At 38.5% G+C, this 26,000-nt stretch overlaps 2 protein-coding genes across 3 annotated transcripts in view; one reads left to right on the plus strand and one right to left on the minus strand.

Moving 5' to 3' along the window:
• Window positions 1-20,606, minus strand: part of Jmjd1c (jumonji domain containing 1C) — a 236,249-nt gene extending 215,643 nt beyond the window's left edge. Inside the window, exon 1 of one of the 2 annotated variants that reach the window (XM_020169780.2) lies at window positions 20,469-20,606. The gene's annotated coding sequence lies outside the window, so the exon portion shown is untranslated. Of the gene's footprint in view, window positions 1-19,855; window positions 20,002-20,468 lie in introns of those variants that run through there. The other variant, XM_020169783.2, reaches the window with a different exon arrangement.
• The window catches only part of Reep3 (receptor accessory protein 3), a 97,566-nt gene continuing 91,660 nt past the window's right edge, over window positions 20,095-26,000 (plus strand). Inside the window, exon 1 of the mRNA XM_020169785.2 lies at window positions 20,095-20,289. Within this exon, the coding sequence (XP_020025374.1) occupies window positions 20,258-20,289 (32 nt within the window). The 5' untranslated portion in view covers window positions 20,095-20,257. The remainder of the gene's footprint in view (window positions 20,290-26,000) is intronic.

Raw genomic sequence — 26,000 nt, forward strand, 5'->3', positions numbered from 1 at the left:
AGATTCTTTCCTAAGACTAAAGTTAAATATAAAATTAATTAAGTAAAACCAGTTTACAAAAGTATCTTCAATGTTCTGATTTCAAAAATAATTTTTAAAATTTTGAATACAGTAACATAAAAGGTAAAAACTCAGATTAATAAAATTGCCTACAAATTGTTTTAATTAGTTGAATACCCTAATGTTCATAAGTACTTCCCAGTAAAAATTCCAAAATCCAGATACCTATAACTCAGTGACTCAGTCTAGGCAAAAGAAAGAAAAACGCATGTATTCAGTCTGATGCAAAAGATTTTTGTCATCTTTGTTGTATTTATTTTTCTGTACTATTGTTTTTCCCTTATCCTTTCTATTCTCTTATTCTACTTTGGTTTCCAGTTTTCACATCTTTGTACCTTCTTTTCATAAAATAAAATTTCATTTAAAAATTTAAAGAAACTATTGGTAGGTTCAATGTTTTAATTATGAGAAACCACAAACAACACAAGCAAAGCAAACCAAGACTAACTAAAAGAAACTACAAATAATGTCTTTTTGAAAAATAAGCTAACAATAAGTGGTTGGACTTAAGAAATGAAATTTTGACCAGGCACCAGTGGCTCATGCCTGTAATCCTAGCAACTCAGGAGGCAGAGATCAGGGGGATCAGAGTTTGAAGCCAGACCAGGCAAATACTTTGCATCATCCTATCTCAAAAACACCCATCACATAAAAGGCCTGGTGGAATGGCTCAAGGTGTAGGCCCTGAGTTCAAGCACCAGTACCGGGGGAAAAAAAGAAAAAAATACATGAAATTTTAATATATAATTTTAATACCTGCAGGAGTGGCTATGGGCTCTTCTAATTCTAATTTCAGTGTGACCACAAGGATGATCTTCCCTCCAGGCCTCAGACAGCACTCCTAAGGTATGGTGGAGGACCTAAGGAATGCAGGAGGATGGAGGCTTCCCCTACTCTTCTAGGTTTCCTATGTTCCAGACACACTTTTCCATATACTGTTCCTCAAATATGCAAGATGTCTCCAACCTCTAAGCCTTGCACATACTACTCCATGGGTTGGAATACATTTTCCCAGGTTCTTGACTAAGTCTAGGGCTCATTCTAAATCTAGGGCTCAGCTGCTCAGCCACCTCTTCAAAAAGGCCTTCTCTGACACCCTCACCTAAAGTGGCTTCCCCAATTACTTTTTCTTTCATATTTATTTCTTTCACAGGCCTTCCCACAATCTACAATTATTTATTTGTCTACTTATCTTGTTTGTAAAAAACGGAAGTTCATTAAGGGTAGGGAATCTGTCTTTACCAACTTCCAATATAGGTGCTTAATAAACATTTACTGAGCACTTACCACACTAAGTCACTCTACGAAGCCATTTACAAGTAATTTATGTAATCCACACAACAACACTACTTGGTAAATACTATACTAGTTTATCATCCTTAGAAATTAGAAAACTTGGACAGTGTTGTTAATTATCTTGCGGAATGGTCACGTAAGAGAATGTGCAGACATTTCTTCAGGGTAGCCATAAAGTTGGCTGAAAGAATGGAAATGGCAGAAATAGAGGAAATAAATCTCTTGCCTCCTTTTCTCTTACCTTTCTCATCATATTTTTATTATTACAGCCTTTCTTTTCCATTACTGCTTTTCCCTCCTTGCAATTATTGTTAACTTCCAGCTCTTTTCTCCTTTCCATTTAATTTGATTCAGAATAAGTTCATGGGGCTGGCAGAGTGGCTCAAATAGTAGAGTGCCTGCCTAGCAAGTGTGAGGCCCTGAGTTCAAACTTCAGTACTGAAAAAAAAAAAAAAACAGTAGAACAAGTTCATGGTATAGATTTAATATTTATATGTAGTACTTTAGTATCAGGTAAATAGTACTAATATATTAGAAAGACCTACAAGTTTATTTTTTAAGAAGGAGTCTGCAACAATAACTTTTAAACTCCTTCCTCTTCTTGCATAGTCACTCTCATAAAGTCATCAGCTTGGTGGTCTAGAACAGAAAAGAAAAATCTTCCTTCTCTCTCCTCTTTTCTCTTTGTATCCTACAAAGATGGCTAGAAATAGAAATACTAGGCCCAAACTTTTTTTTTTTTTTCTTAAGATGTGCTCTTCCTATGTATCCCAAGCTGGCCTCAAACTTATCCTCCTGCCTCAGCCTCCTGAATTGCTGGTATTTACCCAAGTGTGCCACCACACCTGATGCCAGTTTGTCTTTACCATAAAGAGCCCTTTTTCATTGTATCTAAAAATTTGCTTTGGAGCATGAAATTCACATTTATACATTGGTACTGCTCTATTTCACACTGTCACCACAGAATCCTTCATAGTTGTTCACATACCAGCTTAGGGCTACAATCATTCTCAGGGGGAAAAGGAAGTTTGGGCTCCTCACTCTTTCCAGACAAATAAGGCAACTCTGAAAGAGCTTTCTAAGGAGCTGAATCAGATAGCTGCCAGAACACTTTTATGAGAATCCCAAGAGGAAGCTTTCTTGCCAACTTCAGAAACAGCTATTTGTCACCACAAAAAATAATTCATTCTAAATTAGAAGAAAAACTAACCTAGCAGAAATTCCTTATGCTTACATAGATAATCATTTAAACTACATACAAATTATCATTTTTTCTTTGGAAGGCAAGCTAAGTCTTCAAATAAAGAGGCTTCCTCTGATATGAACAAAGTTTGACAAAATTAATCATGAGGGAAAATTAATCATGCTAATCTACAATGAAGATTTAAAAATCATAAAGAGAAAAGGTGAATAAATAAAAACTAATTAAAAATCTAAGAAAAAGAAAACATTTTTATAACAAATTAAAGGTGTCAAGTTCAAAATGGGAGCAGATCAAAGTAACAGAAAATAATTCAGACAACCCACCACAGTTTTGCCTGAAAAATAGTAACTTAAAAGTCATTCTGTTTTGGCTGTAAGAAACTGACTAAAATGCAAGCATAGATAAGTCATATCTTCAAGGAACGCATCAGATAAAAGTGTTAGCATTCTCTTTCATAAGGGAAAAAAGGATGATTTAAAATTATCTGGATTTCTTTTAATTTTTCTATTTTCCTTACTTTACTCTTTCCCTGAGCATCTTTGTCCAAAACCATCCATACTTCAAGGAAAATTTCTGGGTATAAAGACAGAATAATGTATTTATAGCAGAAAAATTTAAATTGATACCATTAAAATCTAGATCAAGTAAACAGAAAGTACGTATTCTTAAAATAATAAACTCAATAACACCTAAAAGAGAAACATAAACATTCCCTTTTCACAAATTAATTCATGGTTCAGTCGTTTTCACAGACAAGTGGCCCCTATAAATGGAAGTCATAAACTTATACAAAGATAGAAAAGGGCCGGTAAAATTAGAAAGCTCCCAAGTACCTTTAAGAATGTTATCCTTTTAATCCGAATCTCCAATAGCATTTCAAAGAGAAAAAGGGACAGAAAGAAAGGGGGTGGGGGATTTATGATTTCTGTGTGTGAGGATTTAGAGTTACTTTTCAAAATTTGGAAAATTATTACTGTATAGTAAATAATAAAAGATCCATCTTAAATAAGTTCCTAGGTTCAAAAAGTGCTGAAAATATTTTAAATTTAAACTGTCATATTAGTTCTATACTTTAAGAAGTTACTTAAATGAACTTCCTTTGATATTATGGAAATGAATTACAAAAATGTGACAATAATGAAAAAAATTTAGTGTTAAGATTTCATTATGATAGGTGTGAAGAGTTGGGCACTCGCCTACTTTTGCTAAAAGTTGTAAATTGTCAAAACCTTGTTTGATACTATGGATAGTATCCATAACAAAATTAATAATGCATATACTCTCTAAACGATTGTTCCTTTCAGGAATCTTGTCCTACCAAAATTGTTAGGACAAGAGACCTAAAACTGAGGGCTGAAGGCATGGCTCAAGTGGTAGGGTGCTTTCCTGGTAAGCTCAAAGCACTGAGTTCAAACCCAAGTTACCACCAAAAAATAAAAAACAAAACCCATATTGCTAATTGTGTCACATTTTCATCCTTTTCTCTGCATACTTACTTCTAAATGGCACTAAATATAAGGACTGGTAAAAGATAAAACTTATTTTACTAATCAGGCGCTGGTGGCTTATGCCTGTAATCCTAAACTACTCAGGCAACAGAGATCAGGAGGATCACAGTTCAAAGCCAGTCACGGACAATAGTTCACGAGATCCTATCTCAAAAAAACTCATCACAAAAAAGGGGTTGGTGGAGTGGCTCAAGGTGTAGGCTCTGAGTTCAAACCCCAGTACTGCAAAAAAAAAAAAAAAATTATTTTACTAAGAATAGTACCACTATTTCTATCAGAGAATTGTTAAATTCACCAGCAAAACAATCATCTCAGATGAAGATTCATCAGACAGAATAAGGGAGGAAGGAAAGGCTTCATTTTTGTATTTAAAGCATAGTCAAATTCATCTTTTTTCTAAAATTAGTAAGTAAGACTTAACCATTACTTCTAAGTAATCATTACTTCTGTGTTTTCTTCCTGTATAGAAATTAACATGACAATGGCTACAAAGGAAATACATACTATGTATTTATGTACATTCATTTTGATGTTAATTTTAATTGTGAAATGTGTTGCAATAAAGAGGAATACATGAAAGACACTTATGGTCAAAATCACTGGTACAAATTTTGCCAATAAGCAAATTTCATTCCGTCTATATCCTTACTTCCAGGTAAGGTGACCCCCTAAAACATCACCAGCAGCTCATTATGGCATGAGTAACCCACTTAATACTGAAGTTGACGCCTGTTTCCTCTCATCCTGTGCTCATAAAAACAGAACAGCTGTTTTTTATATAGGATTGAAGTTTTAAAAACCTACAAAATATTCAACTCTCCCTCCACCCATGACTGCCAATATAATACACTCTTTGCTCAACACTATCTTTTTTGCAGTTAGAGAGGGAATCAATTCTTGGAGATAAAAAGATCAAAGTTTGAGTTGGGGATATAGCTCAGTAGTTGACTGTTTACCTGGCAGTCTGGGTTGGATTCCCAGCACCGCAAAAAATAAATAAATAAATGAATAAAAATCAAAGTATGAAATCAAAACCTACAAGACAATTCTGAGACCATGAGGTGCACAGTTCTAAACAACAATAAAAACAGAAAAATAGGTAATTGTTGCACACGTATTATGTATCAGGCAGTATACCAAGTGCATAAAGACATCATTATCTCAAAGGATCCTCAAAACAACTCCCCAAAGCAGTTATTATACGCATTTTGCAGATGAGGAAACTGAGTCTTAGAGGTTAAAAAAGAAAAAAAACTTTGCAAAACATCAGAGCTAATAGGAGACAAACATCTGAAGACAGGGGGTCTAAGACATGAAGAAGTCAGGCCTTTAATAACCATGTTCCAAAAGCTCTCTCAACATGAAGACTATGGGTCCTTTTTAACACTTCAAAAACCTAAAAGAATTAACCACTGAACTGCAAAATGCTGTAATGAAAACTGTAGGGTTTTGTTTTGATGACTTTTAGCTCAACTTAGGTCATTTTAGTATGCATAGAATTTGCTATTTTTTATTAATACTAAGGTTTGAACTCAGAGCCTTAAGCTTGCTAGGCAGGTGCTCTACCACTTGAGTCACTCTGCTAGCTCTGTTTTGTGTTGGGTATTTTCGAGACAACTATTTGCCCAGGCTGGCTTTGAACCACGAACCTCCTGATCTCTACCTTCCCAGCAACTAGGATTACAGGCATGAGCCACTGGTACCCAGCAACCTATGCTGTTCTGATTGCGATCTTTGGTTGTAAAGTAGAGAAGTAAATTATTAATAAAATTTAAAGTTTTAAGGAAAAAACATGTTTATAATGTGGGACTCAGAGAAAACAATTTAACAGATCCTTTCTGTGAAAAGTTTGGAAGACAATGAACTAAATGACCTCAATGATCTGTGTGTGATGGATCTAATAACATCAGAACCTCTGCCAAACAAATGCTTTCACACCAGAAATGCGTCTGTTCCATCCTCAGTCCTGTCCCCCAGCCCCTCCCAATCCCACACTCACAATCCACTAGCAGCTTTTCATTGCCACTGGCAGACCTAGGAAACCAACTCTGACATCAGCTCTCATCAGGATGACCTGAAATGACCCAACAGTTACTCTTTGTGGTAAATCCTGAGCAATTCTTTCTCCCATTTACTTGGCTCCTTCCAATTGCTTTTCCAGATTTTCCTGGCTACTTCTAACTAATTAGGCACTCTGACAACTTGGCTCAGTTGTGCTCCTTCAACTCCTAAGCACCTCCAGATACTCAGCATGTGGTCATCAAATCTCCATCCCAGCCTTCTCTGGGACCTGGAATTTTATTTATTTATATATTTATCTATTTTGGTGTGGTACTGGGGTTTGGACTCAGGACACAGCACTTGCTGGGCAGGAGCTCTACCATCTGAGCCATGCCCTCAGCCCTGAATCTGGCTCACTCTTACAGATTAACAAGTATCACTAATGTCCATAGGCTTGCATCTCATAGGTGCTCTGTCTTCCCTAGCCTACTTTTTTGCTAAGTTTCACAAATGCTGCTACAAGCCACACTTTGCCATAATATAATTCAAGGTTGATTTTGGTTGGGATATAGTCTACAAAATGCTACAGGCTGCCTGTCAACAAAAAGTATAGTATCATCACATCTACTGTATAAAGTCATTACTTGCTTCTATACTTTTCTGGGCATACAAAACCACTAAAAATCTTAAGGATGTGCCAGGCACCTATGGCTCACACCTGTAATCCTAGCTACTGAGGAGGGAGAGATCAGGAGGGCTGGTTCAAAGCCAGCCCCAGCAAATAGTTCTCAAGACCCTATCTCAAAAAAGCCCATCACAAAAAAGGTCTGGGGTAGTGGCTCAAGGTGTAGGCACCGAGTTCAAATCCCAGGATCATTTTAAAAAATCTTAAGGATGTTATATAAATTGCATTACAGATACTGAGATGATAACAGCCAAACAGCAGACAACATTCCTGCTGTAATAGAGCTTACATTCAAATGGGAGGAGAGACAGAAAGCTGGAGTAAGATGACACAAGAGCGATAAGGTGGCTAGGTGAAAGTGGATTAATAAATGAAGGAAGCATCTTGGAATCTGGCAGAGTGGCTCAACTGGTAGAGCACCTGCCTAGCAAGCATAAGGCCCTGAGTTCAAAGACAAGTACTGCCAAAAAAAGGCCAATGTGGCTGACTGTTTAATGGACCAGAAAGATAAATAAGATGAATTTTTAAAACAAGCAGGAGCTCATACAGGGCTTTGCAGGTCAATGTAGAATTGAATATAAAGTACAAAGAAAACTATTTGAGGGGTTTTAAGCAGCCAAGTCCTCTCATTTTCATACCAAACAGGCCCCTCTGTTTGCTATAGAGATAAAATACTATATAATAAGTCAAGTAACAGGATGACCCACTAGAAGACTAGCAGAAGTACAACAGAGAGATAATGACTGCCCCAATTAGGGAGGTAGTAGAGATGAAAAGAGATGTTATGTCATGATATTATTTTTGTTTTTCCACCTATGGTTCCTGATTCAGAACTCCCACCTTTTCCACAAAGCAGGTGATAGAAACTCTTATCTTCCTACACCATTCTGCCTTCAGGTAGTCATTTAAAAAAAAAAAAAATTCTCTTAACCTTGCCTTGTCACAAGACCCTCTTCATTCCAGAGGGGATCTGTTCCATACCCTGAAGGGAGAAATGCCGCATAGATAAGCCAAGAATACTGAGACAGACTGGGTTTTACCACCCAGTCTACTAGCATTAGACATTCTTTCTGTTCAATCACAATTTGACATTATTGTAATGTTTCAATTATAACTGTGCAATGAAGTCTCCAAAAAGGCCCAAAAAGACAGATTTTGGGAAGCTTCAGATAGGTGAACACATGCTGGTTCCTGAAGGGTGACACAATGAAGATGGCATGGAACCTTGGCACCCCTTCCCCCATATCTTGCCCTATTCATTTCCTCTCTACACTTTACAACGTCCTCTATAATAAACTGGTAAGCATACATAAGGACACTTATTAAGGGAGCTGCTTGAGCAAATTAATTGAACGCATGGAGGGGGGTTAATTAATCAACTGTGGGAACCCCAATGTATAGCCAATTGATCAGAAGCACAGGTAGAACAACCTGGAAGGGGGTAGGGTATAGCTCAGTGGTATAGTGCTTGCTTGGCAAGCATGAGGCCCTGGGTTCAATCTCCAACAGGGGAGGAAAAAAAAGGGAGGAGGGGAGGTAAGGGGAAAGAGGAGAAGTAAAGAATAAATAAACCATAGGAAACCAAGTGGGAGTGGGGAGGCAATCTTGGATACTGAGCCCCGGATCTGTGGGATCTGATGCTATCTCCAGGCAGATAGCATCAGAATGAATTGGATTAGAAGATGCCCAGCTTCTGTTCGCTGCAGAATGGATTGCTTATTTGCTAGTAGGGAAAAATCCCCACACATGGTATCAGAAGCTTCTGTTTTGATTGTGTTGTGAGAGCAGAGGAAAAACAACTTATTTTTCCTAAACACACAGACATTAAGGGTAAGTCAAAGATTTTTGACATAAGGAACTGGGAGAAAGTTACGTGATTTATAATTTACATTTTAGTGAAATGGGGAAGGTATGGAAGTTACTGATTTGAAAGGGAGAAAATAGAAAACATTTAGAATTAGAAAAGATTTTATGAATCATTTGCTTGATATGGTCAAACGTGTTAGTGCAGCGTGCCAAAAAAACTCAAAGTATATTCTGGAAGAGCCACTGCCTCACTTTACCAATGGTAATTACCCTTTTTAGGCCATGGACCCTTTACTAGTTTGAGGAACCCTGAACTCAAAAAGAATGTCTTAGTGTGTGTATGTATAAAAGGAATCCAATTTGAAATATGCTTACAATAGTTAAAAAAAAAAGTAATTTGCTAACACAATAGTAAAGAAAATGTGGTTTGTTAACATTATATGTGCTTATCAACTCATGAAATAACAAGATCTCCTAGCAGATCTAATAACAGTCATAATTTCAAAATAAGGATGAGTGATGTACTATTTCAAGATACAGTAACAAATTTAATGTGATATGAAAGCAACTGATTTGTCAAAAAAGCTAAAAGTACAACTATTACTAGAATTTATTTCCTTCATTCTTAATAAGGATATGTTTTATTTCAGGTAGAAAGCAGTGAAAAAAATAACTTTTCACCCTCTAAGTTCATGGAACCCCTGAATGTTACCCAGGGATGCCTAATTTGTAGACCTGAGGATAAGCACCCAGGGTTAAAACCCTGATTATTTTTTACCATTTTAACATAACAGCTTTGGAACTGATCACCCAAATTCTACAATTTCCTCAAATCCATCCGTCATTCTGATGAAAGTCACAAAAGCCAAACACTACCTGTTTAAATCCTCGTAAGGGTTCTTCTAGTCTGTGGGATGAAGAATAAAGTCCAAATGCCTTCGTATGACATTGATGGTCACACTCCGCTGCCTGTTCACCTTGCACCTGATACCTTTAAGCCTCCCTGCTTGTGTCATCCTGACCTACTTCTCTTCTTCCCTCCCTCCTTTTAGAATTCTTTATAATTAATCTTACAAAACTCTACTTGTAGAAGACCCACCAAAAAATCATCTTTCTAAAGCATCTGACTCCTTTCCTCTAAACATAGTAATCTTTCTCTTTCCTTTGAATTTCTTCAAGTCAGTAAAGGTTTTTGCATGTCACACTATCCTGGGGAGTGGTCATTAGCTACACATGGATTCTTTTTCCCATATGTGACAGTATGCTTCTCCCAGGTTCAATTGTCTCTCTAATGCAGAAGGCTGTCTTGAATGTCTGTGTTGGATTCTTATTAAACTAGAAATATCTCACATTCCCATAACAGGGTATGGCTGATTTTTAAAAGAGATTTCATGTATTTCGGCGATTAGTTCTCTTACTAACCTATAAATAACCCTAGAAAGATAAGCAGTATAAGATATTACTTTTTATTTGCAGATGAGGACACAGAAGACAAATGAGAGAAACGGGTTTGCCCAGATCTCATCATTTATTAAGTTAGAGCTGGAATCATGAACTCGGTCTTCTGGTGCACTAAAGTGTGAACTTAAAGTCAACAAGCCCGGCCCAAGACAGATGAATACAAATCTGAGGATTTCCTTCAAGAAGCTTTTCAATATACTATCCATGTAACCCCAGCATCAACGCGTTTTCCATTATAATAGCACAAATTCTATAATTACATCTAGTTTTTAATTTTTAAAAATTTAACTGATTTCTATTTCTACAAGAATTTCTAGTTATATTATTCTTATTATCTAGACCTCTAAATGGGAGCCTCTTATAAATGCCAGCTAAATATTACACAGCTTGCTAAGTTATTATTTACATCTATAAAACAAGAAACTAAACTGACACTTTAATATTTAAAAAGACTTCTGAAGGATATACCAATATAAAATTGTCAAGAACTAAGAATTCTTGACATAGGTTCTCCTGATAATTCATATTTATTTTAATCAAGCAGTAGAACTTTTTAAATATAATTTTCATTTGCCACAACCTGGCTATGCACTTAGCTTATCAGTAGCTCCCTTTTGTGCAGTATGAATTTTATTTTAAAAATTCAGTTTTCAAGAGTGGCAAATAAACAATACACAAAAAAATTCAATTCAATGAAACATTATATACCATAAATAAGGTTAAGCAATGTAAGATGAGATATGTAAGACACAGCCTGCTGTCAAGAAGCTTTAAATTTACTTGGATAATGGATGGTAGTTATAGTTTAAACAAAGAACATTCCCCCAGATGCTCATGTGCTGAAGGCTTGCTCCCCAGCTGGTGGCACCACTTGAAGGTGGTAGAAACTTTCAGAGGTGGGACCTAGTTGGAGGAAGTAAGTCACTAGGGGCATTGCCTTTGAAGGGAATAATGAAATCCTGGTTCCTTCCTCTTTTCTGATTCCCAACCACCATTAAGTGAGTACAAGCTCCCTGCCAATATTCTGTCTCACTCCAGGCCCAGAAATAAATGACCACGGACTGAAACTGGTCCAAAATAAAATATAATCTTTCCTGCTTCAAGTTGATTTGTTTTCAGGTATTTTGTCACAGCAATGAAAAGGTGACTAACAAAGGTAGCAACCATTAAAAATATCTACAACTTTTTAAAAAATATTTTTGGTGCTGAGGATTGAATCCAGGGCCTTACATATGAGAAGCATGTCCTCTACCACTGAGTTATGCCACCTACAATTTTTAAAATATCAGTTACTGCATATCATATACCACAGATAAATCTTTAGATATGGAGCTGGAGAAACAAACAAAAAAAAATCCAAAATATCCTTAAGTGGAATGAAAAATATACTGATGTATATACATATAATGGAGATATTACATAGCAGTGGAAATCAAGGAACAAGAATTAATAAAAACAAGGCGAATCTCAAAAACACAGTATCAAGATGAGAAAGGAAGGAAGACAGTAGAATGTCTGGAAAGAGGTGTTAGAGAAAGATAAACAGCCTCCTAATTTTTCTTTTTTTGCAGTGGGGGACGGTGTATGAACTCAGGACTGTGCGCTTTCTAGGCATACACTCTACCACTTGAGCCATTCCCCCAACCCCTCTTGGATTTACTTATTTTTGAAATATGGTCTCAGTTTTGGCCCAGGCTAGCCAGGACCAAGAGTCTTCTATTTATGCTTTCTGAATAGCTGGGAAGACAGGTGTACACCACCATGTCCAGCTTTTTGTTTGTTGTTGTTGTTGCAATGGGGTCTCTAGAGCTTTTTGCCTCAGCTGGCCTTGAAATGTGATCCTCCTGACCTTTATCTTCCAAGTAGCTAGCTAGGATCATAGACTTGAGCCACCTCATCCCACTTCCTGAGTGATTTTTAAAGGAAAAAAAAAAGGAGAGAATGGTAAATAAATTTTAATGGCTGGGGAAGTGGCTCAAGTGGTAGAGCACCTGCCTAACAAGCATGAAGCCCTGAGTTCAACCCCCAGCACGGCAAAAAAAAAGACAGACACTGTAAGATAAAGACAATGAAAATTCAAAAAATTAGAGTTGGAGGAGTACTATTTTGGTCAAGTTTTTTAAGGTCTGAGTGGGATGGAATTGCAAAAAAAAAAATCACAAAGTTAAAATTCTATAATAACAATTATAATTATTTAATATACCTAATTATAAATCTAATTATGATGAACTTTTAAAAATCTTGGGCCCCAACTAGAGATTCTGATTTGGTCAGTCTGGAATAGGAACGGAGAATCAATTTAATAAGCATCCCAGATGATTCAAATGCAGGTTGTACAAACAATTTTGATATAAGGTATAGACTCACCTTTAAAAATGCAGAAGAAACAGAGATGAAAATGTTTAAACACAGAGTAGGTAGGATAAACACCCCCACACCTACACACAGTCTGAAACAACAGGCCCAAGTAAGGTAAAGTAGAAGAGGGATGCAGAGTCAAATAGTTGGCTTTCAAGAAAATATAAAAAATGTGTATAATTCTCCTCTGAAAATTTTAACTTAATCTTTATTTTCTTCAGTAAGAACTTCTGAACATCCAAACATCCTAACCAATACTGCAGTATTGCTCTTTTTAATACTAGCTAAAGTCAGAAATTTTGTATCTATATCTGTATTTCCTGCATAATCAGAGAGACTGAAACATTTCCTTAGTGTGACATGTCAAAATTTATTAACGCACGAATATATGCAATCTTCCTCCCTTCACTCATTTTCCCTTAGGAATGATTTGCTGAGGTTAAGTTGATCAACATACTAAAGAATAAAGTAGGAAATATAGATGGGAAGCAACCTTGTTGGCTGGGACTCAGGAAGCCTTAGTTTAACCTGTGAGAAACTCCAGGGCAACAAGGGATTTGCAAGAAATTTTAATGTGGTTATGAATTAAATTCTCTTTAGTACTCTTTGAGGACCAACAGAATTCCTTTTTAATAACTTCTGGTGTTGACCTATGCTTCTTGAACAAGACCCAGCTCTGAGTTTCACCACGTGTATCTCTGAACTAGATGGGATCATGTCCTGGCCTTAGCATTGCTTTTATAAATCGCCTATAGATATTCTTTGCACATTTTTTTCTACTAAGATTTATTTTTTATTTTATTTTTTTGAGATGGAGAGTCTCCTATGTTGCTCAAACTGGCTTCAAACTCCTGATCCTCTTGCTTCAGCCTCCTGAGTGGCCAGAATTAGTCATACACCATTGCATGTAGCATATTTATTTTTAAATCAATAAAATTTATGTACATTTTTAGAGTACTTTTTAGTTCATAGCAAAACTGAACTGAAAGTTCCCCACCCAGGCAAAACCTCCCCTAATATCAACATTCCACACAAAAAGTGGTACATTTTTACCATAAATGGAACCCATGCTGGCACATTATTTTTCTTGGTCTTATGCATTCTATAGATGTTAACGTGTGTATAATGACACGTATTCACCTCTGCAGTATTGAGCAGGATACATTGTTTCATTGTCTTAAAATTTTTCTCTTCTCTGCCTATTAACTCACTCCCTCCCAAACTGTTGCCAGAACTAATCATTTTACTGCTCATAGTTTTTGCCTTTTCCAAGATGTCATATACTTGAAATTACACCGTACACAGCATTTTCAGATTCTCTTCCTTGGTAATATGAATTTAAGGTTCCTCAATGACTGTTCATGGCTTGACTGCTCACTTTTTTCCTAGTGCTGAATAATATTCCATTGTCTAATTATACTATAATTTATCCATTCACCTACTGAAGAACATCCTGGTTACTTTTAAGTTTTGGCAATAATGAGTAAAGCTGCTTATAAACATTTGCATGCAGGTTTTCATGTAGACATAAGTTTTCACTTCATTTGGGTAAATACAGAGGCATGCAATCACTGGACTGAGTGGTTAAGAGAATGTTTAGATTTGTTAGAAAACTGCCAAACTGTCTTTCAAACTGGCTATGTCATTTTTCATTCACACCAGCAACGAATGAATTCCTATTACTCCACATCCTGGTCAGCATTTGGTGCTGTCAGTGTTCTGGTTTTTGGCCATCCTGATAGGTGTGGAGTGGTATCTCACTGTTTTAATTTGCATTTCCCTGATGACATATGATGCAGAGTTTCTTTTCGCAGGCCTATTTGCCATCTGTATTTCTTCTTTGCTAAGGTTATCTTATCAGGTCTTTGGCCCATTTTTTAATCAGACTGTTTATATTCTTACTGCTGAGTTTTAAGAATTCTTTCTATATTTTGAACAACCATCCATTATCATCCATATCCTCGGTAAATATTTTCCTTTCGGTCTGTAGTTTTTTTTCTTGGCACTATCTTTTGTAGAAAAGGAAATTTTAATTTCAATTAAGTTCAGCTTTCAATTCTTCCATGGTATAGTATCTAAAATGTCATCAGCAAATCCAAAATCATCTACATTTTCTCCTTAGTTATCTTCTAGGAGTTCTACAGACTTTTTGGTGTTTTTACATTTAGGTCTTTGGCCCGTTTTGAATTAGCTTTGGTGATATTGTAAAGTCTATGTCTAGATTCTTTGAGTCAGGATCTCATTGTATAGCCCAGGTTGGCCTCAAACTCACAATTCTCCTTCTTTAGCCTCCCAAGTGCCTGGATTACAAGCATGCACCACCATGCCTATCAGGACTATTTTTTACAAATACCGTATAGCTCCCTTTTGCTGATTTTGCTCCTTTGTCAAGAAATCAGTTGGCTCTATTTGTGGGTCTACATTTGGACTTTGTTTCACTGATCTATTCTCTCACCAATACCACTATCTCAGTTACTATAGTTTTATAGTTAAGTCTTGAAATTGGGTAGTGGCAGTCTTCCAACTTTGTTCTTCTCCTTCAACACTATATTGGCTGTTTGGGTTTCTTGCTTCTCCATAAAACTTATTTGGAGCTACTTGTATACGCTTGACCAAAATACGGTCCTCCTCTATTGGGGATGGTTGTCCTCTTCAAACCAACATGCAGCTTCAGAAGGGATGCATGTGGAGCAGTGATGGAGGAAGGGGAAACCCACTTGGCCAGCCAGATGAGCCAAATCACCCTGGCAATCAATGGGGTGACAGATGTCACAGCCTGATCACCCTCACATCCTCCAGAAAAACTTCAGAATCACTTTGTTTATATCTATAAAATAACCCAGTAGATTCTGATTAAGACTGCATTGAGTCTACAGATGAATTTGGAAAGAAATAAAATCTTTATAATATTGTTTTCCTCTCTAGGAACATGGAGTATTTCTCCATTTAGTTTTCCTAATTGCTCTCATCAGAGATTTGTCAGCTTTCTCACAAGGATCTTACACATATCTTGTTCGATTAATACCTAACAATTTTATTTGAGGGGATTGCTAGTGTAAATAGCACTGTATTTTTAATTTCAAATTCTACTTTTTCACTGCTGGCCTACAGGAAAACAATTGACTTTTGCATATAAACTCTGTATCGAACAACCTTGTTATAATAGCTTATTAGTACTAGGAGTATTTTTGTTGATTGTTTCAAATTCTCTACACAATCATGAAATCAAGATGGTTTTATTTTTTCCTACTCAATCCATATGCCACTTCACATAGTTAAGCACAAAATTTTCCCTGAAGGGGGGAAAAATGCTCTTAGTCTTAATCCTTAATTGTTTTAGGTGAGGCTACTACCTCAAATATAAAGAACCTGAGACAATGCCAATTCCTCACTGTGTGTTTCCTAGATCCAGCCATGAAAGATGGCTTTTTCTTTCCTCAATGCTACCTGGTAAGCATCTTATTATCAATACCTACAGTGACTACTTACTTCAGAATGTAGTCTTTTTATCCTACTTATTTGATTTTTCACTTGTCACAATTCAATTCTCATGTGAGGTGCCAAACTCGACCTCTGCTATAAGCAAAACAAGAGGTATTCATCTAGCAGTAGCAGTCATAAGGTCCTCTCCCTAGCACTATTTTTTAAATTACTACTAAAGGTAGATACACTTACTAATTTTATCCTTTTTCTAAATAAAATTGAATACTCCCTCATTAGAACTGGGTAGGTGACCTAGTATTCAGTTTCACTAGCATACTCATTAATAATTACATGACTAGATACTATCTCTGTACCCTGTAATTCTGCTCTCCATCCAGCTCTCCTAGGTACTTTCCCAGTCTGTTGATCTGCTAACAAATGAACTTCTTTAACATGCAGAACATGTACATTTCACATTATCTCCTAGGACAACCAGGCAAAAATGTGGTAGAAGAAAGTGATTCTTTTGAATCTAATTACCCTTAAGTCTGAAAGCCCCTTACATTTTGATCATCACAGCATTTAACAGGAAACATACTGAGACTTGCCAAAAATCACATCACTAGTAAGAGAACTAGGTCTCCTGACAAAATGATCTTTACCCTAACTGCCTCCCATCATGATTAAACTCAATATCCAGGGAAGAAAATATCTTTGCAGAACAAAAATAAGGAAGCACTCAATAGCACAACACATAAATACTAGTGGTCTAACATATGAAAACAATTAAATCCAGTACTTTAAAAAGAATTCTTTGGGCTGAGGGAATGCCCAAGTTATAGAGTACATGCCTAGTAAGCATAAGTCAATTTAAACCTCAGTACCAAGAGAAAAAAAAAAAAGCTATCTTCTACATGAAATGATCACAAACATACCAAAATAAGACCACAGTATAAAAACTTCTGACTAGAAAGTATTGCTTCCTTTTCTCCCAATACCCCAAGAGTCTTACCTTACACAGTAAGACACTTATCTAATGGCCACTTAGCAGATCTCAAGTGTCTGAGATCCAATAACCAAAAGTACAGCCACCACTAAAAGCTGTTCACTTTTTGAGAGGGTCTCTTCAGATGAAGTTACTCTAACTTTAAACCAACAGTTCTCAACCATGTTAGCTTCAATGTGCCCCTTTCACAAACTATTTTCCAATTTCTGCTTTACCAATCTGAAATGATATAAATAACAAATCTTCCTACAATTTCAAACAAAACCATCTATCCTAAATAAGATATGAGTGGAAAAAGGAAATGAAGATAAGTTACAATAAGAAGCATGTATGTCACTATGTGAATGCTGAGGCAACACTAGTAATTAGTGGCTGAGCATAGTAACACTAAATGCAGAGCTTGTTTGTGACACAATTTCCCAAAACTGTAAACAATTCTTGGTCAAGCTGCAAACAAACCTTCCTTTAATTTACCATAACAGCTGCAGATGGAAAGACATGAAAATTCTGTTTCAGTTAAAACTATTACTTTATACATAAAGTGGAAGTTCCAGGCTCAGATAATTACAAGTATTACATGTCAGCCAGGATATTCCTAAACCATGGAGGACACTGTTTGTTCAGGATTGTCCCACACATTGCAAAAAGTATAACATCCCTGGCTCCTACACATCAAATACTAGTGGTTAGCCTCAATCATTATAACAACAAATGCTTCCTAATTTCCCCTAAGAGAGCAATCCCCATTTGGGATCCACTGCCTTAAGACCCAATTCAGCCAATCTCTCACTGAAGCTTGAAAAACATGAATTAGAGAGTTTCACTTCTGTTACCTATGAGCTATGTGATCATTGGCCACAGAGTTAACTTCTCTAAGCATGGGTTTAGAGAATAAACACAAAGAGTTTTGAAGTAAATACTATCTGGCTTTTTAGATTGCCAGGATGATCCAACATTTGTGCAGCACACTGGCCTACTGAGATGGGAAGAAGGGGACTGTTTCAGGTAAACAGAACAAAAGGGGTAAAAAACAACAACAACAAAAAAAAATGGACATGGAAGATGCAGAAGCTGTAAGAAGCATAAAGTGAAAATTAAGACAAAACAGTCCAGGGACATTTCAGAGAGCAATTAGTTGTACTACCTATCTCAGTAACTGCTGAAAACATTAATGTATTACAACTCAGTGAATTAATATGTGAATGATGATCCTCAAAGCAAGCAAGAAAGAAAAACATTTTTAAGTGACTTCCACAGTACATGGCTGAAATTTTTTGAAGTCTGACATTCAAGAAACTTGACTGGATTTTTATTGGGCCTTTACCCTGTCCTTGGCTAGGTACCAGGAAAACACAAAGATATCCATAGATCACCTCTGTTCTCATTTTACCATCCACCCAGGAGATTAGACATGAGTGTAAACAGAATGATATAGGTACATAAATTTAAGTACTAAGTTATGGGAGCCCAGAGAAAATCATAAATAATTGTCACTGAGAAAAATCAGGGACCTGGCATTCAGCATTGAAAAACAAGGACTCTGAAAGAGAATGGGAAGTAAATCATTGAGGGAAAAATTAAATTCAGGCAACAGCACACTGATCATGAAAATACAGCCTGGTTCAGAGAAGAGAGGCAGGGAAAGGGTACATTAGGAATGAAGGCAGTAAATTAAGGATGTAAAGACATTTCAGGACATGTTCATGAAGGGACCTAAAAGACATTTCAAATTCATTAGTTTTATTGGATAAAAGTTTTCCAGAAAACTCTTGTGTGTATGTAGCACATCTGATCCACAAATAATGCTGAATAATGGCAAAAAACTAAAAGATTCAAAACAAATGCAAATCATCATGGCAGTTCCTGAAATAAAAATGCATATTCTTAATATGAATAAATTAGTAAAAAGAACTAAAGAGCAGAAAGCAGCTTCTGAGTTTCTATTTTTCCCCCCTGTGGTGCTAGGGATGGAACCCAGAGCTTCCTGCATGCTAAGCAAGTGCTCCACCATTAAGCTACCCCACCCCCAGCTCTGAGCTTCCTTCTTAATAATCAAAATATTACTTAATTTATTGACCCTGGGAACAAAAAAGAATTCAGGATCATCTACACCCGTCCCTTGGTTTTATTCCAAGCAAGTAAGAAAATTTCTTAAACATGTTATTTAGCAGTGCCTCACTTCACCCCTGAAAGGCAAGAGGTAGGCTACAATACTATTAGCCTCTTTTCATTATGGAGAAACTGAGGAGCAAAAAGAGTAAATTACAGTATGTTACAAAATAAGCCGTAATAGTTACAAGTACTTTAATTAAAGGTTCCTGGCTCATATTTCATCCTTTATTTTTCCCAGCATCTGAATACTGGAACTATCTTTTATTACAGTCTTAACTGGAGGTTTAAAAAAAACAAAACAAAACCCAGTAACTTTAAGAACACTTTCCCAATTTGGTACTGTCATCAAAAAATTAGGTTTCAAAATTCTACTTTTAAATGATAGTATCTGCAAGAACTGGAAAGTGTAAGCAGTAATCCAACCTCCCGCAAAAAAACATTTATAAATAACAGGTCAGAAATCAGGACTCCTAGGTCAAGCTTTAAGTATCCGGCAATTCAGGGAAAATACTGGGGACTTGTATCTGTCAAACAGCCTTTGCACAGCTCTAATGGAAAGGTGCCCTGAGAGGCCCAGAGCAGCGGTGTCATTACTCCCACGACAGTAAACACCAAATCCTAGGCTGTCCTCTGCCCCTCCCTGCATTGCACCATGCGACTGGCGATACACAGTGAGGCCTGTGCAAGCTCCCAGCGTTTCGCCTTTCCTTAAAACGCGATATTGCAAGGATGCCCTTGGTGCTGGGCCTCCGTAAACAGTCAGGGGACCGGACGTGGCCAAGCACTTCTCAAAAATCTTTCCTCTCCAGACTCAAGGCCTGATGCCGATGGTTCTATCACACACAGTTCCCGCTCACATTTTATTTTCATATACGTACTGTCCACCCCTGCCCCCCACCCCATGCCGCGATCCTCGGCATCCCACCACCTCTCACCGCCAGGTGGGCGTCCCTGGGACCTGGGGAGCCTGGTAAAGGAAGGTTAGCGCGTAGGGGGCAGGGCAGAGGCCCAGAGGCCGTGTAGCAGTGGCCAGGGTCGCGCGGGTCCTGGTCCGGGCCGGGCCAACGCGCCGCCGCCGCCACCGCCGCCTATCAGCGGAGCTTAGGGGCGGGGCCGTCCAGCTCGGCGGCGGCTCGGCCGGCGGGCGGGGGCGGACGGGGGACCGACCGCCGCGCAGCTCGGGCCGCCGCGCGCACACACCCGGCCCGGCTCCCGAGGGCGCCAGTGCGGCCCAGGGAAGCGCGAGAGCCGGCGAGCGCGCGGCCTGCCGTTGGCGGCCTAGTTCGCCGCGCTCAGCTCCCACCCGCCCCGAAGTTGGGGCCGTAGCTCCGGGGAAAATGGTGTCCTGGATCATCTCCAGAGCCGTAGTGTAAGTGCCCCTCACGGCGCCCCGCAGTCCGCGCGAGACCCCTGGGGAAGACGTGGGGAGGGGCATGAACCAGGAGGAAAGGAAAGGCCCGGGCCGCGGGGGTGGGGCGGCCCGACCTTGGCCTGCCCGGGATGGAGGGGCGGGGGGGAGGGGGTGCTGGGGACCCTCGGTATGCTCACCCTGGTCCTAGTCGCTGCGGGGCTCCCTGCGTTGGGTGTCGGCCCGGCGGCGGCGGCGACGGCGGCAGCGACAGCAGCTCCGCGCGGCTGCGTGCGGCGGGCGCCCTCGCTCCGGCGACGCTGGGTGGGCAGGCGCGCAGGAGCCGGCGGCGCGCGCTCCCCGTTCCCTCCCGCTCCTGCGCTGCGCGGCACCGCCCTGCGGGACCCGGAGCGGCGTGCCCGGCGGCGGCGCCCTACGCAAGCTCCGCAGACAACGAGCGCGGCCGGGACGCTCCTTAATCTGCCCGGGGATGTGGTGGCGGCGGCGGCGGCGCCCAGCCTTTGTATCCCCCGGCTTGTGCGTGGCGGTGTCTCTCTCCGCGGCTGTTTGCCGTTCGGTCACGTGGGGTAGGAGGAGAGGTTTGTTTGAAAACCCGAGACCGCTCGCTCCCGGTTCGGGAGCCCTGGGAAAGGGTCTCACTTGTCCCCAGTTTGAAGACCTGTGTTATTGAAAGGCGACACCCGTCTGCCTGAATTTGGCCCTGTTTGGGCGGTTTATTTGCTAAGTGATTGAGAGTTTGCAGCTGCCTGGTGCCTTTGTTCACATCACGGGTTGATTTCATCGTACTCTTCAGGAGCTACAGGTCCATAAGAAGATACTCGTTGAGCCTGCCGAAATAGCTCTGTCGGGAGAGTGTTAGACTGAAGATACAAAGAATACTCGTTGAGTTGTGCTGTTCATTGTGTACAAGCATTTGTTTTGAATACAATTTAAACTGATCTCTCAGCCTTTACCCTTCCCCCCCAAAAAATAAATAAATAGCAGTGACATAGTTACAACCAGGGGCCCTGGATTAGTCATGATCCCTGTAGAAACAGTTATCTCGGTACCTTTATGAGATATTTATGTGAGGCGACAGCCTTCTCTGGTGGGCTTTATTACTTGGGGTAAAATAAATAAATAAATAACATTACCAGATTTTTAAAAATTTTGTTTCACTCGGGAGAAGGAACTAAATTTTCTGAGTTTTGTTCTCACTTTGTTAAGACAATTTCTTTGTAGTCCTGTTTAACCGAATTTGCAATGTGTCATTCAAAATTTGACAGTCTGAGACTTAGAAAGTCCCAGAACTTCTGAGTTCATCTGAACAAAGCCAAAAGTCAAAGAAGTAAACACAATTAGACCACAAATGCCTTTAAATTGCTTTTTAGCCTTTTCCAGGCCAATCTTTGAGTCTGTCATTTACATAATCCAGGATACTTTTTTTTTTTTTTGGTGGCACTGGGGTTTTGAACTCAGACCTCACGCTTGCTAAGCAGGTGCTCTTACCCTCTTGAGCCACTCCACCAGCCCTTTTTTGTGGTGGGTTTTTTTGAGATAGGGTCTCCCCTACTGTTTGGGGCGGCTTTCAAACCGTGATCCTCCTATTTCTGCCTCCTGAGTAGCTAGGATATAGGTGTGAACCACTGGCATCCGGCCAGGCATACTTTTTTTGACCTAACAGTTGTCCATCAGCTACTGTGTCTGCATCTAGAAAATTAAGTAACCCATTAAGAAGCTGTACTTAAAAAAAAAAAAGACCTCTCCGGGGTTCTTTGATCAATTCCTCCACTGGTAGAAAATTGTGGAGGCACTTTTACTTAACTTTGCATTACTCAAATCACACTTTGGGGGAAGGGGTTGATGGAGGGGGGTAGAGGAGTTTGTTTTTTTGGTCTTTCTGGGGTTTGAACTCAGGGCCTCACAGCCCTCAAACCAGATCTTTGGTTTTGATCAGTGACTATTATGAATATGAATGTCCTTTTTTAGTGCTACCTACAGCAATACAAAGGTCAGTAACAGGTAGGTGATAGTGGAACTGACAGTTCAGTACAGGTCAGAATGTCAAGTCTGTAAGAGTTATAGCCAGTGTAACACCCAGTGTTAGACAAGGAAGGGATTATATCTAGTTGGAGAATCATCGAAGAAGGCAAGAGATTACATTTGAAATGGGCCTTCAAGAATGAACCTAATCTAGACAGCCAAAGAGGAAAAAGGAAAGAATTTCTGATACAGGGATCAGTGTGAGCCAAAACCCAGAGGAGGGAGAGCCCAGATAAGTTATAGTGGATTTTCTAGAGACAGCAAAAGCTGGAAAAGAAAGCTCGGAACCTTCCCCTCAAGGAAGAAGAGATAGGTTAAGGCAGCATCAGCTTTGCTTTGGAAGATTCTCTGCCATTGTTGTGTGCAGTGGTGGGCAATTGAGAGACCCTGTAGACAGAGACCCCCTTAGGAGGTACCCTGACTGGAGAGAGGGGCTTTACAACCCATAGTGCTAGAGTTTACAGGATTTAAGGTCTGAGGCAAAGGAAAGGGAGCAAAGAGGTAAAGAAGAAAAAGGTCATGGAAAAATGTATCAAGTGACAGGTGCTGACTATCATGAGCTATTGAATCTTGAGCACCTTAGAAAGCACACTTGTCAGGGAGCATGAGCATCCTTACCTTATTCTGCTTTGCTCCTCAGTTTCTGTCTTTAAACATAAAAAGCAATCCCTTCATATATACAAACTTGGACACATCTTTCACTCTGGGAGATAGAATTTACTACATTCTTCCTAACCCACTGAAACAGCCAGCTCATCCTGAGCAAGATCAGGCAATTCTCTCAACAAAAACCTCTGGTGGCAAGAGCAAGGAACAAAGGAACCTCTATAACCAGAACTCCCAGAAGGCATGAGCACATTCTCTCCAGACCTTGCAGTGTAATGCTGGGAGGATGCCAGCTAATAGCTGTGTGGTCTTAGGCAACATACTAAACTCATCAGAGCTTAGTCTCCTCCATCTTAAAACATTTATAATAAATTCAACTTTGCAGGCAAGATTGACAGGTTAGCAATTTTTAAGGAATGGGTTATCTGAGTTTACTACATGATACTATCTTCATGTATGATATCACACATACCTTTGTAAACATGACTCACAAATTGCAAGAAATCCCATTTTTCCCTAACTTTTCTAAATTTATTTATATGATACGGAATTTTAATTAAGATCAGGACTAAAGCTAGATTGCCTGAATTCAAATGTCAGGTTTGCCATTTATTGACCATAACCTACCCCATAAGGTTAAATGCATTCTTATCATAACGTCCATAGTCCAGAACAGAAGTATTTCATAAGTGCTACTAGTTGTCAGAACAAAGAAGAAAATACTACCCTAAAATCCAAGATATTGATGGTTTAAACTATTTTCAATTTTTATCTTTGATTCTCTGTATTTAGGTGACAGTTATAGAGTAAGTTTTATACTACACATTTATTGCAGGCAACTTCCATGTTACTCTGAAATCTTCTATGTGATCAGGCCAATATTGATAATTTTCATAGCTACCTCATTTGTCTTTTTTTTAATTTTGCTTTTAGATGATTTACTGTAAGTAATGCTATCATACAACTGTTATGCTACAGTGGACACCTTTTACATAAACTTTTGAAGCATTTCTTATGATAAATATGACCACTGGTAGGAATTGCCAAATTGTTTTCCAAAAGGATATTAGTATCTTTAATATCTTACATTGCTACCAGCAATCTATAAGGACTGCGTTCTTTTTTTCCCCCTACTGAGAGCCTCACATTTGCTAGGCAGGCCCTCAACTGCTTGAGCCACACCACCAGCCTCAATATAAGGACTTTCTTATTACAAGGTAGGCAGAATTTGGGGATGTTATATATTTTAGTTACCTAATGAGTAGAACAGATTTCAATTTTTTTGTATTTTATTTCTGACTATCAAGACTGACATTTGTCTAAATATTTACTTATTTACTATATCTCTGTATATACAGTCTGTATACACTTTGCCCATTTATTTCCTGGTTACTTGGTAATTTACTTGTTTTGTCTGAGCAGCTTACATAATAAGGAATCAACATGTCACTTTCAATGCAAATATGTTTCTAATCTAATTTTAAGTCTTTTTTTAGATATTTAATTTTGGTTGTACAGTTTATAGTTTTAGTAACAGTTCAACTTGTTTTTTGGTGTTGGCTTTTGTTGTTCTGTTGTTTTAGATGTTCTGTTGTGGTGGTGCTGAGCCTTGTGCATGTTAGGCAAATGCTCTACCACTGAGCTATATCCCCAGCCCTTAAATTTGTTAGTTTTTTTTGCTTTGTGATTTCTTTTTTTTTTTTTTTGTGGGACTGGGTTTGAACTCAGCGTTTCATGCTTGCAAAGCAGGCACTCTACTACTTGAGCCACATTTCCAGTCTGCTTTGTGATTTCTTGGTCACTTCTAAATGTAAATCCAAGTATTTAATAAGTACTACTTTCTCATACAGAAGTGAAGTAATCTGGAGATGTCCTTTGTAATTCCATACATCTGTTTCCTTTTTCACAGTAATTACACATTTTTATTTTTGTTTTACAATGATTTTATCACCTGACAATACTTGTAAAAACCTCAGTCTTCTTTCTTCAACCGATCTTGTACACTACGATTTAATAAGGCTAAATTACACACCTTAAAAACCATAATCCAGAACCTTCCGTTCTTATCGTCATCTGTTTTTTTTCTTCCCTGCTTGTTGTTTCTTGTCAGCAATCTTATCACTTTACTTTTTTCTCTCTTTCATGCAAAAATCCTTCAAAAGAATAATCTGTATACACTGTCTCCACTTTCTCTCCTTTGGGAAGCTCTGGAACCCATACCATTGAGGCTTTGCCTCCCTTCACTCCACTGAAATTACCCTTCTTGAGTCAACAGTGATCTCTACTTGATCAAATTGTTTGATTCTCATCTCACTTACCAGTTTCTCACTCTCTCCATGAAGTACTTTCTTTACTTGATTTTCAAAGAACCTTGCTGTAATAATAATTTAAATATTAAAAATTTAGTAATTTAAGTATTTTAAAAGGTAATATTTTGATGAATATGAGCTTATTTTTATGTCATTGTGTATTTCATTAAACTACCTTTCATGCATTTTTTTAGGTAAATGAAAGATTTAAGATAAAAATTCTTCTTTTATAAAAGTCTTTGTGTTTACAAAGCTAACAGCCATTAAGGTTTATGCATAATTATCCCCATTAGTAAAGTATGTATACCAGTTTCAGTCATGTTATATTTACGAAAGTCAACGTGACTAAAGATCAAGGAATGTGACACAGTCACTAGGGTAATGTGGACAGAGAAAACAGGAGCAGCCACGATGGAATTATCGATTAGTAGTTAGTGATTATTTTAAGTAACATGCAGACCAGCTAATGTAAGACTATTGTACAACCGTTCATAGTTTTCTAAGTAATTGTAATTTCATTTGAAGATCCTTTTAGTCTGCTGCTGTTAGCACTATTGGTATTTTGGTTTGGATAACTTTGTTATGAGGCAGCTGTCCTGTATACTATAAGATGTTTGGCAGTATCCCTCCTTTACCCACCATTTGCCCGTGGTACCTCTCCAGTTAGAGGAGCCGAAAGTATCTCTAGTTACTTCCATATGTCACCTAGTACAAAAAATCACCACTGATTGAGAACCACAGTGTTAGGTTAGGTGAAAAAGGAAGTAAACATAT

This window comes from Castor canadensis, chromosome 7, assembly GCF_047511655.1.
Source record: "Castor canadensis chromosome 7, mCasCan1.hap1v2, whole genome shotgun sequence".
In the NCBI taxonomy this organism is placed as follows: Eukaryota; Metazoa; Chordata; class Mammalia; order Rodentia; family Castoridae; genus Castor; species Castor canadensis.